The sequence below is a fragment of the Apostichopus japonicus genome, chromosome 5, assembly GCF_037975245.1.
Source record: "Apostichopus japonicus isolate 1M-3 chromosome 5, ASM3797524v1, whole genome shotgun sequence".
NCBI classification, from domain to species: domain Eukaryota; kingdom Metazoa; phylum Echinodermata; class Holothuroidea; order Aspidochirotida; family Stichopodidae; genus Apostichopus; species Apostichopus japonicus.
Genome location: NC_092565.1, coordinates 18,197,741 through 18,210,924, shown reverse-complemented (window position 1 = coordinate 18,210,924; position 13,184 = coordinate 18,197,741). Strand labels below are relative to the sequence as shown.

The 13,184-nt window shown below is 38.5% G+C and overlaps 1 protein-coding gene across 3 annotated transcripts in view; it reads left to right on the top strand.

The window, feature by feature from the left end:
- Positions 1 to 13,184, top strand: part of LOC139967909 (MMS19 nucleotide excision repair protein homolog) — a 22,692-nt gene extending 9,508 nt beyond the window's left edge. For 2 of the 3 annotated variants that reach the window (XM_071972115.1, XM_071972114.1), the window contains exons 11-22: positions 337 to 623; positions 1,440 to 1,538; positions 2,196 to 2,362; positions 3,013 to 3,247; positions 4,054 to 4,168; positions 4,463 to 4,661; positions 7,498 to 7,607; positions 9,450 to 9,693; positions 10,491 to 10,741; positions 11,140 to 11,199; positions 11,560 to 11,660; positions 13,001 to 13,184. In XM_071972115.1, coding sequence (XP_071828216.1) covers positions 337 to 623; positions 1,440 to 1,538; positions 2,196 to 2,362; positions 3,013 to 3,247; positions 4,054 to 4,168; positions 4,463 to 4,661; positions 7,498 to 7,607; positions 9,450 to 9,693; positions 10,491 to 10,741; positions 11,140 to 11,199; positions 11,560 to 11,660; positions 13,001 to 13,022 — 1,890 coding nt within the window. In that variant the 3' untranslated portion in view covers positions 13,023 to 13,184. The remainder of the gene's footprint in view (positions 1 to 336; positions 624 to 1,439; positions 1,539 to 2,195; positions 2,363 to 3,012; positions 3,248 to 4,053; positions 4,169 to 4,462; positions 4,662 to 7,497; positions 7,608 to 9,449; positions 9,694 to 10,490; positions 10,742 to 11,139; positions 11,200 to 11,559; positions 11,661 to 13,000) is intronic. The other variant, XM_071972116.1, reaches the window with a different exon arrangement.

Here is a 13,184-nt window from a genome sequence, read left to right as displayed (position 1 = left end):
TTCATTTTGTCTTTCTTCAAAATTATATACAGCCAGCTTTCTACTTCACTATTACAACACATCACAGTATGAATAAACAAGTTACCACCCTTAGTATAGTGTTAACTTCACTTCCCCTTTACAGGTAAAATTGAAACGCTATCCTAGCCTATCCTATCCTATCCAATCCTATCCTATCCAACCCAATGTAAAATCAATGATGCAAAATATAAAGCAAATCAAAAACATTTTGCCGTAAGTGTTGCAACTATGACATCACCACTGCTTCGCTTCAAGTTTGACGTACGGTACAAAATCTGACGTCTTCATTGCTCACACTCTTTCGTCATTCTGTAGGTGGCCCAGAGCGCTCTGTTACTAGAAGTACTTCACAGTTTCCTGCAAATCTGTTCAACCACCCTGGTGGACGCCTCGACGGAGCCAACGTTAAGCAGGCACAAGCAGGGTATTTTAGAGATGTTAACGTCCAATCTAGAAGATTCCAGTACTAGGCTACGGGTGGCCTCTGTGAGAGGAATCTCATCGCTGATAATCAACAGAGGCTTAATCGAGGAAGGAAACATCTCCGTTTTGTGCGACTTGCTAACTCAGAGGTTTTTAAACGATGAAGAAGAAGAAGTTAGGTACGATGCTTTATCAAGATTTTTGTAGATAGGAACAAAATATCTCTACTCAACTGTCCCACGGCTTACACCGGTCACTCACTATGGAAAAAAAAAAATTATATTGTTTGTGTCAACACTTTGTTGGAAATTCTTTCTCCATGGCATCTTGTTTTCTCCCCTCCCCTCCCCTCCCCTCCCCTCCCCTCCCCTCCCCTCCCCTCCCCTCCCCTCCCCTCCCCTCCCCTCCAAGAAAATCTATCTTTTTGCATGTGACTTGTTTAATTGACGAATGTATTAATATGGTGTTTTCTGTTACCTGTGACCCAAAAAAATGATCTCTCAAATTTCACTTACCTACCCCTCCCCCTCCTTCTCCCACTCCACTATGAAGTAAAACTACAGATTTGATTTTATATTCTGTGTGGCTAAACCTGACATTGTATGGGAATTGTTTCTCCATAGTATTTAGACTTGACTGTTTTTATAGGCAAAGAAAGTGTGCTTATGTTGAGATGACAAATGTAGTAAATATACACATTAATGTTTTGAAGTTTAGTCTTACTACAAATTTGTACTGCTGCTTTGTGTGAAATCTGTTCAAAGAAGAAAAAAAACAAACTTTGCCATCGAAAGTGCAGCGTAATTCTGGAGTACATTTCCTAGTCGTGAATGTATCGAAAATACCGTAATATAAATGTCAAATAAAGGGGAAACAGATGCTTGTATTTCACAAGGTAATGTCTGGGCGATTGCTAATCGCCCAGATATTCTATACAGGGACTCTATTTGGTGTTCACTGCAGACAGAATAAATCTATACTTTTAAACTTTACAGATCTGAGAGTACTACTTGCTTGGAGAGACTGGCAGAGTTATCTCCAAACTTAATCAAGACCAGAGCTTTGCCAGTGGTATGGTCAACCATAGTTCCAAGTGAGTTCTGTACTTTGATGAATTCCTCTGAGTCGTGTCTGTACTTGAATTATGCTGACATGTTGCCACTCTATTTCAGTGGCATAGCTAGGGGATATCAAGGGAGGGCACTTACCCCGGGCGCTGGGTTTAGGGGGGTGCTGAAATTGGAGAATGAGAGTAAAAAAAATAAGCACTTTTTAGAAAAACATGACGAAATGGATGTATGTCGTCAGGCCTGAATATTTTCCAGTTACTAATAAGAATCTGAACTGAATGTAGTTGTTTTTATTAGCAAATTTATAGATTGTGATTTCTTTTCAGTCCATTTTGACCGTTTTCTCTTCTTTTTTATTCTGTTCTGTATTCTGTAATGACTACATGTACAGTAACGGAAATTCCGGGTATTTCAGTATACAGTTCCAAGGCAGTAGATTTCGAAAGGTGGAAATATCATCGCTGTAGGAGCACAATTTAATTAAGGGGGGGGGGGGCGCTGTAACTACTTGCCCGATAAATATAACCAAATATTTTCGTGCGCTTCGTGCGCAATTTATTTATCTTTCAGTAATGGGGGGGGCGCAATTTTCTACTCTTGCACCCGTGCACAAAAAACCTATAGCTACGCCACTGCACTATTTCCAATCCTATGAATTTTTGTTATCTCGTCATCTTTTGGAATAGATACGCTTGTTAGAGATGTCCATGGTGGGGATGCTAACATCGGTGCAGGGCATCCCTCTTGGAAGAAGCTTTCACACCTGGCAACGGATAAAGAACTAGGGCAGACAATCTGTCAGTTTCTGCTGGATCAACTCAAAGAGATATCGAATCATGGTGACAATGGTGAGTTCCGCAATTCTGTTCTCTGTGCATCATCTCTGTACCGATCTTTCTCTTTTTTTTTGGCTAACAAATCTCTAACCATTCTCACCCAGTTGAGAGCATTGTTTATAAACTGCACTTGTATGTCACACTGCAATGCCCTGACAGTTAGAGAAGTGTGAATGTTCCGTTTCTATGTGATGAAAGTATGGAACTGTTTATACTGTCAGTACGAGTGCTTTCAAGCATGGTATTAGGAAACAGTATAGAGTGGTACTACCATACAACAATTGTCACAACCAGTTGCTATATGGTGGTGAATCTCTTTTGTTGATATCGGCCGTTACACGTGCAATTTTGTCATATAACTCTTGTAATGTTTCCATGTTGCTAATTATTCAAAAGCTCATTGCAATAATCGTTCACAGTATATGACTTTGTGCATTGAGAAAAAAAAAAATAAAAAATGATATATTAACCCCAAAAGATCAATTTGCCTGCAAGGTTTAAGTGGATTCCCTTGTGAATCTTTATGAAATAATGTCTCGTTTTGTTTCCCAAAATACAGAAGTAATGTCATCAATCACAAATTCAAACAGGAACAATGCTGTTGTACCACGAATCTTTGGATTTTCACAACAGGCATTAATTGTTTGTTTCTCATTTTACAGTTTGCATTGAGTATAGTCTGCAGGTAGCCATGGCATTATCAGAGACTTCAAGGAGGATGTTGGGCTATCCAGGTGGACTGGATTATATAAAACACACCGTCTTAAGTGCTCTTCTCCAGTGGAATATCGGTGCCGCCGTACAAGAAGATACCGGACTGCCGTTCTTCTGTCACGAGGAAATCCTGAATAAATCCAGTGAAATATGTCAGCATGTCGTAGCAGAACTTGATCAAAGGTAAGTATTGTTGTGTGCAATGGTATGACTGTCTTTAAAGGGATACCAACTAGTAGCTTATCAAAAAGTACACTTTGAAAGCAAGCCATGTTTTATTAAAAGAATTGTCGGGAAGATAATGTTTCATCATTCCGTACTTCAGTAATTTATTTAAAAGCAAATATGAAGTTATGCTTTTGTGACATATCTCACTACATTTTCATTTTCATTTCTTTATTCCAGTATAAATTTACAGAGAAATTTATAAATAGGATAAAAATATAACAATATACAAAACATCAAAATACAGGTTAAGACATATAAAAGTTTATGAGACTAAGTTAATAGTGAAAACATAAAAAACGTTACAAAAGTTACAACTCACCCAATTTGTTCTAAGTATTTACAAGAGAAATATTTGTTATTGACATTGTACTCTTCCTTTCCATATCTATCAACTATGACAAAAGGGACTTGGAGAATCGTTGTCGTATATTCATGAAGTCGTTTTATAGTTTTACTCTTGATTCGACTGCCAAATGCCCATACTCATTCCTGCTTTGTAGTAATGCCACATTGGAGTCGTTGGTCAAACTTTTAAGCAACTGTAAAATTGCAACAAACAATCTGCACCTTTTCCCCCACCCCTAACTCCCCCACCACAACATAAACACAGAAAAAAACAGAGAACATGTAAATCTCCCCTTTAGTTATTGATAATTTGTATATTTATTTAAACTATCAGTTATGTGTATAATCAGTAAATACTGCTCTATATATTTTTGTATAAATATTCCTTTTTTTTGGTATATAAACTATCCTTGCAGCAGTGCCTCGGATCTTGCGTCCTGCCTGGTCCATTTCCTCCTCGGTGAAGACATCGGTATGTTTCAGTCTTCATCGCTGTTCAACAAGAGTAGGATCTCCTTGAAAATGCTTCAGGTAAAGCTGCTGTTTGATTGAGAGAGACTACGTTTTATTCGAATAGGATAAAATATTTATATGTTTTTAGTGCGACCCTCAAAATACCTCTCCCTGAGAAAAATAAATTGTTTACTTTTTTTCAACCGTTCTCTGTCTTTCAGAATAAGTTAGGGGTCTCGATCTCTTGGAAGGTCCCATTAAAAATCTTTACCAAAATTTCAGTGTTTTTTACCATTTGAATGCAAAACTTATGAACTTTGAACACGTCATGAGATCAATGAACCCATAAATTTCTATCTTTAACTACTGCAGGCTTCGTCCCTGTCGCCGAGAGTAACCAGACTGGTTATTTTCCTCCAAGCTGTTGTTTGTGCCGTAGGGAGTCAGGTGGTACTCCCATCTCAAGATGCTCTATTACCTTTACTCTTAGATTTAGCTCTCTTTTCTCCTGATGGTCTCACCAATCTCATCGCCTGCAAGTCACTTGCTGGAATCTTGAACAAATTTGATGGTAAGCGAACGTTTCTTCCTTAAAGCAAGTCTTGCTATGAAAATCTTTCCAGCGACAGATGCTGTGTGTATAATACATATTTGAAATCTAAAAATAGGCCCTCTGCTCCTTAAACCACAGTTGGTAAGTTTTCATGGCAATGTAATTATGTTAAAATTATGTAACAAATACACAAGAAAACTGCAACTTGTACTTGCAATAATCTTAGTAATCTCACTGTCCATGCATGTAGGTTCATTGCTTTTGTTGTTGCTGCATTTGTGCACATTGTTGGTAAGTGTGATACTTGGGTGTTTTCTGTCCCAGTCATTGGTAACCCTTGTTGATCCGAGCGACAAATTGTGGCCAGTTCATGTTGCCATAGTATGTGTCAATTTATCTAATGTATATCCTGTCCACATGATGTTATCTATCTAATGTATATTCTGGCCACATGATGTGATCTATCTAATGTATATCCTGGCCACATGATGTGATCTATCTAATGTACCTCCTGGCCACATGATGTGATCTATCTAATGTACCTCCTGGCCACATGATGTGATCTATTTAATGTATATCCTGGCCACATGATGTGATCTATCTACTGTATATCCTGGCCACATGATGTGATCTATCTAATGTATATCCTGGCCACATGATGTGATCTATATAATGTATATCCTGGCCACATGATGTGATCTATCTAATGTATATCCTGGCCACATGATGTGATCTATTTAATGTATATCCTGGCCACATGATGTGATCTATCTACTGTATATCCTGGCCACATGATGTGATCTATCTACTGTATATCCTGGCCACATGATGTGATCTATCTAATGTATATCCTGGCCACATGATGTGATCTATCTAATGTATATCCTGGCCACATGATGTGATCTATTTAATGTATATCCTGGCCACATGATGTGATCTATCTACTGTATATCCTGGCCACATGATGTGATCTATCTACTGTATATCCTGGCCACATGATGTGATCTATCTAATGTACCTCCTGGCCACATGATGTGATCTATATAATGTATATCCTGGCCACATGATGTGATCTACAGTATCTAATGTATATCCTGGCCACATGATGTGATCTATCTAATGTATATCCTGGCCACATGATGTGATCTATCTAATGTATATCCTGGCCACATGATGTGATCTATCTAATGTATATCCTGGCCACATGATGTGATCTATCTACTGTATATCCTGGCCACATGATGTTATCTATCTAATGTATATCCTGGCCACATGATGTGATCTATCTACTGTATATCCTGGCCACATGATGTGATCTATCTAATGTACCTCCTGGCCACATGATGTGATCTATATAATGTATATCCTGGCCACATGATGTGATCTATATAATGTATATCCTGGCCACATGATGTGATCTATCTAATGTATATCCTGGCCGCATGATGTGATCTATCTACTGTATATCCTGGCCACATGATGTGATCTATCTAATGTACCTCCTGGCCACATGATGTGATCTATATAATGTATATCCTGGCCACATGATGTGATCTATATAATGTATATCCTGGCCACATGATGTGATCTACAGTATCTAATGTATATCCTGGCCACATGATGTGATCTATCTACTGTATATCCTGGCCACATGATGTGATCTATCTAATGTATATCCTGGCCACATGATGTGATCTATCTAATGTATATCCTGGCCACATGATGTGATCTATCTACTGTATATCCTGGCCACATGATGTGATCTATCTAATGTATATCCTGGCCACATGATGTGATCTATCTAATGTATATCCTGCCCACATGATGTAATCTATCTAATGTATATCCTAGCCACATGATGTGATCTATCTAATGTATATCCTGGCCACATGATGTGATCTATTTAATGTATATCCTGGCCACATGATGTGATCTATCTAATGTATATCCTGGCCACATGATGTGATCTATCTAATGTATATCCTGGCCACATGATGTGATCTATCTACTGTATATCCTGGCCACATGATGTGATCTATCTAATGTATATCCTGGCCACATGATGTGATCTATCTACTGTATATCCTGGCCACATGATGTGATCTATCTAATGTATATCCTGGCCACATGATGTGATATATCTACTGTATATCCTGGCCACATGATGTGATCTATCTAATGTATATCCTGGCCACATGATGTGATCTATCTAATGTATATCCTGGCCACATGATGTAATCTATCTAATGTATATCCTAGCCACATGATGTGATCTATCTAATGTATATCCTGGCCACATGATGTGATCTATTTAATGTATATCCTGGCCACATGATGTGATCCATCTAATGTATATCCTGGCCACATGATGTGATCTCAAAGAAAGTGCTAGACTGCTTAGATACAGTGATGAGAAAAAGTAGTGTGTGATGTAGTTTGTTAAAATAAACCGGCCCAGAAGTTTATTCTTGGATTTCATGTGCTCCAAATTTGCAAAGAAACAGTCATAATGACGTCATTTCAAGCCTGAATCAATCTTTAGTGAAACATCGATGGTTTAAAAATAATATGGATCATTCCATATCAGCTGCACCAAAAGCATTGATTACATCAACGTACACCAATCACTATACTGTTCTTGCTTGACAAAGATACCGCAGCAAGTGTCTTGATGTTACTAGATTTAGTGTTAGTTTTGCACATGTGTTGTACCAGTGGCCATGCTGCTTGGTCGAAAAATGGGTTAAGCAAAGCTACCAACAAAACAGCAACAGAAGGAGACTTTTGAGGGCTTGCAGCTCCAGTTTGGTGTAATTTATTAATCTACCAATTGCTGGTAATATTTTGTAAACAGGTCTAGTCTACAGAACCTTTGCCGAAACATCCAAGCAAAAGATACTTGATCAAGTCCGGCAGACCGACGATGGAGATGCTAGAGTGAGAGGGTTACGTCTCTGGATCTGGGTGAGCTCATCTTCTGAGATTAGGGTTACAGTAATTTATCTCAGTACAGGAGGACAACTTTATATGGCCTAGGGGAGGGGGCTTAAGTTGTTGGGTCCCCTTTTCCTTTGTGTGGAAGGGCACTTACAATGATGTCAATGGGCGTGGCTAAACTTCAACTCAACAGAATTGCAAGATACCTTGTTAGATTATCTAACTGTTGAAGGACTGCTTGTATCAACAATTTGACTTCCTGTTCTTAAATTTGACAGCTAGATGGCCAAATTCCAATGGAGGAAGTGTTTTTCTTTCCACTCAATGTATTACAAGTAGTGTAGGAGCTACCCAAAACATAGGGACACTTTGATAAAACTTTATAAATCCCAATATTACTCTCACTTAAAGGTGGACAAAAGAGGACATGTTAGTGGTACCAGGGACATGTGGTGACCCAATCAACTTTACATCTGACTCTCATGAACAATTTTCCTGATTATTTCAGGTGTAAATGCAATTTCATTCCTTCATATGTCTGTCCGTTCATTCCTTCATATGTTTATCATTTCTTCAGTGTGTATACAAAATTCCAAAAAATAAAATACTTGTCCAGTATATCTTATATCTATTATAATTGTGGTGATTGACCTAAAAAAGCAATGGTCCAAATATGAAAATGAATATTATAAATGGTTTCCAAATTTGGTTATGATTCTGTTACACTTCCTGTATTGTTTAGTATCTGTTTCTCACTTTCTGTCGAGATCATATTTGCACTTATCACGTATAAGTCTTTTATTATGATTTCAGCGCAAAAAGTTGTCCAGTTGCCAACACTAAAAAAATTCACAACTGTCAAAGTTAGCTGTAGTGATCATTCAATGTTGGTCAAAATTGCTCTTTGTCATGAGAAAATCTGAGCCAGACGAAAAAATGACGCCCTTATCAAACGATTATTTCATTTCATTTATTTGTTTGTTTTATCACAACATTCAGGTGATAATAATAAGCACATATAAAGTAACAAAAATACAAAGAGTTGTGAAAGGAAGTGCTCTGAAAAAACAAATATGGCTAAACGAGTAGAGCACTCCCTATATACGTAACTTTCAAAATGTTTTACCTCTCAACAAGAAACACAGAAAAGAAGAGAAAAGTACATGTAAAAAACCTGACCCTGTCCACACTCAAACCTCCTGACCCCTGCCACAACTCTCCCACCTTTCCCAATGCCTCTCACTCCCACTCCCAGCTATAACCTACTCACCTACTCAAAACCTCCCATTCTTACCCCCATCCAACACCTGTTGAAACTTTTGCCTGAAAAGGGACATGACATTATAATACAAAACTCAATTGTTGTTTAGAAGGGTCTTAGTCTGTTTTGTTTTAAAGGGTGGAAGTGAGCTTGTAGACTTCAAATCATCTGATAGGGAATTCCAAACAGTTATTGAACGGTTTCGTACATTTTAAAGGCATGGATAACAATGTATGTTTTTTGTGTTTTGTCTGGTTCTGTGGTTGTGCACCTGATAATTATGTTCAAAAAACTGTTGAATGAAGATGGGTACATGCCCTTGTGTCACTTTAAAAGCAAAAGTAGCAAGATTCTAGTGGATTAGATCTGATAACTTAATAAGATTTAGTGAAGAAAATAACATACTCGTGTTTGCACGCCCGAGGTGCATTCCCAATATGTCGAATAGCTAGCTTTTTGTAAGACTGTTAGTTTAGTCAGATCAGAAGAATCAGTTATGAAACAATAAGGGTATGTTCACAAATCGACCATAAAGATAAAGGTACACAGTGACCATTTCACAACAGCAGTCATTATGCTGATTCATTGTTTCTCTTTCATTTCAATAGCTGACAAAGTCGTTTATACTACGAGGTCATCCCCTGAGCACAGAATATTTGAATACTCTGATGGACTTCCTGGATACTAGAGCCCTTTCCTCATCAGCTGCCGACGGTATCAACCTCATTCTCTCGGAGAGCTCCGATATACTCAACGTGAAGTTTCATGCGGAAGTGAAGCTCATGTACAGACAGAGAGTTTTCCAGCAATGTCTGCCAAGGATTAAACGAGGCATCTTGGAGGCTGATGATGGTAAGCCTTGTGATGTCGACGACGGTGTACGTTGATTGTAGTTTAATCGGTTGTAGGTCTGTACCCCTTTCGGAACTCTACACTTGGTATACACTTGAGTCTCAAGACTTGACTGTTACAAGGGGGGCTCCCCATCTGGGACCAAGACGACAGAGGGTGCAGCCATGCATATATCCGTCCTATCTGGTCACTGCGGCTATGTGTGTTAATACCATCAGCAGTGACGATCAAGTTCATTGGTGATTAAATATTGAGGAAGAGTCCTTTTTGAAACCTATGTTTGCAGTTTCAATTCAAACTAACTGTCTTAAGTACCTTAACTTGTGCTTTCGAAAATACATGTTTTGTTAGGCCAACCCATACAAGTGGAATCTTGACTCAGCTGTTACATCTGCACACCAGTTCAACCGGCTTGTATGATTTGCGAGTGCTTTCCCATTGATCAAGGCTCTTTGATTCAGAGATCTATAAACAGTTGACATCATGCAAGGTTGGGACTTGTATATATGAAACCACGGTGTGATGGAAAGCAGGGATGGCTCCATAAGCCTGAGATATCTTATTGAATGTTCTCCAAGTCTTTGATCTCTGCTCTTTCTTTCCATGTAATAAGACAAAATCAGGCCTGTCTGAGCGATTTTCAGACCAGACAAAGTGATTGGTAACCACTGAGATCTATGTAGTTTTTGGATTATTATTAAACCACAGGTTCTGCAAGCTCGTAAAAATCAAAGAAAGTTCCTTGCTTGTGGTATGACTCAGCATTTATTCTATTGTCTTTCTTCATCCTTCAACAGCTGTGAGGCCGTACTACCTTCAGACTTTGTCACATCTCTTGAGTCACATCCCTCGCCCAGTATTAATGGCTTCTTTAGAGTCGCTCTTGCCTCTTTTCATACGATCGCTGGACCAGGAGAACCCCCTAATGTACCTCTCTACCCTAGAAACGTTTCATGAACTCATCTCTGATGCCTCTGAGGTTGTAGCACAGCAGGTCACTTCAATGATCCCTGCGTTTTTGAGACTTAGCCAGTACGAACCAAGCATGGTAAGTGTATGCAGCAGCTACAGTAGGTCTCCTTGGAACCATGATATAGCATGGCACTTAAGAAAGGTCATAGGTCACTTAGCCAGTACACACGAAACATAAGTATGGTGCATACAGCTACAATAGGTATCTTTGGAACCCTGGAATAAATTTCACCCTCATAAAGTTGATAGGTTACAGAGCCAAGCAAACTTGGTAGTTGTATGTAGCTACAGTAAGTGTTCAACTACAAAATATCATGTCACATATAAAGGTCATAGGTCACCTAGCCAGTACACACCAAACATCATGGTCAGTGTATGCCGTTGCAATAATAGTATAGGATGTATTGTCACCGGTTCATGGAGCTATTTATTGAGCATTTACAATGATTTTCTTAATCCTGTTTTGCTCTGTAGAAAGTGCGCATTGCTGCTCTGAAATGTCTGAAGTCTCTCACACAGCTATCCAGCCACTATGTAAGTACAGGTGGTGGGTGTTTCACCACCATTCATTCTTAGAAGATTGGAAAGTGAATCAAAAACCAGTCCATCAGGCATATACGTAGAACTAGTAAACATATAATGTGTCATGTGTTGAAAGTATTTTTGCTGTTAGATATGTCTTAAAAAACTGGAGAATTTTACAATAATCGTGTTACGGGTTTGCGGTGGGGGAGTGGGGCATTGACGTGTATATCTACAAAGGGATACGACCTTACAGTAACTGATTAGACCATCAAATACACATGTCATCTTTGGACCACCCAAACAGTAATGATCAGACATCTGTGAAACATAAAGAAGCAAATATGCATTTACTGTTATGGATTATTTCAGGTGTTGCCTTATAAGTCTGATGTCACTAGACAACTAACCATAGCCTTGGATGATAAGAAGAGATTGGTGAGGAGAGAGGCGGTGGATGCAAGATGCAGATGGTGAGCTCTAGAAATAGATAAACACTGACAAGGACAAATGACATTTCCATATCAATCCGCTACACAGTACAGCAGCAATGTAATAATCTTTGTTGCAACTACCCAGTGTACACAATGGAACTTGAAAACCTTTTAAAAAAAAAAAATTGGAGCTCTCATCAAAAATTTGGGAGAAGAACAAACAAAAGGTGTATCTACAGAATAGAACAAACCAAGGGGCTTAACCTTAAAATTTATGCCGACTATTATATGCTCTGTGATTTAGAAAAAGAAAAGAATAAAGAATATCAATAAATCAGCCGCTTCTACTTGCTTTCTTCACTTGTTGCCTGAGACCGTTGAGAAAATATATTTTAGACTTTTGCTCTTGAAACATTTGGTGGTGTTCAAAGCTTGTTGCATTTATTTCACTTATATGGCAACTGCAACAGAAGGAAAGCCGAGCTCTGGTGCATTTGTGGATAGTGGTCATCCCTGCTGATGTAACTAATTCAAGCACTGAATTGGAAAACCTTGTCCATGCCACCTCAACATAGTTATTGCCTTTAGTTTTTTCTGTTCCATTTTAGTTTTCAAATATTCAAACAAAATATTTTTTTTTATATCTTAACATTGTGGTTCATATTAAATTCATCAGAATCAAATGGAATACTACATGGCATTGTGCCACACTACTTGGGTGAACTTGTTCAAAGTTATACCCCAACTCGCCGTCTGCGCTCTAGCACCCAATTATTGCTTTCTATGCACCCTGTGTCCTCTAAATATTATGGCGAGCAATCTTTCCAGAAAAATTAGAAATCTCTGAGTTGGAATAGAAAAGAGTGGAAAATGGTAAAAGTTTCTTCTCTACTTGGCAGATTTCAATCATGTGTGGGTCATACCTGGAATGTTTGTTTCTGCAGACTAGCGGTGAAATTCCAAAAAAAAAATTGCCACCCTATGACACCGCTGTGTTAGTATTTTTTATACGTTTACTTGCAGTCTTGAAGGACAAAAAAAGGCTCAAAATTAATATTTATATGTTGCAGACCGTTGGAAGCTATTTCCAAAGACTTGGGTAACATCACTAGAACACTTTTGGTTTTGAGAATTAGTCCTGTAAACATTGATTTATCAATCAAAATGGCTGGACTACCTAGTCTAGCGTTTTAGACCCATGCGGTCATTGAATTCATAATACAAATGATCCTGTATGTTTATCTCCAGTTTTCTTTTGCCTTCCATGTTGTTTTGGAGTCACAAATTTTAAGCAATATTCTGTTTCTGACAAAGGTTATTGTCTCTCTTCCAATTGTTTGCTAATCCTTGTTAGTTTGTTTGGTTTGTTTATGTGACAGGTTTCTTCTTGGAACTGCATGAGGCATCACTGAACTAGATGATGAAGTGCCTGCAATACTCAGACCATCTCTGGAAGACAAGTTTGATAAAGAAGTTAAAAGACATGGAAGGACGACTGGACTCTTTCGCTTGGTCAGGACTGGCATCGCAAGTTATGAGAATCCTCAAGATGGGGGGGGGGGG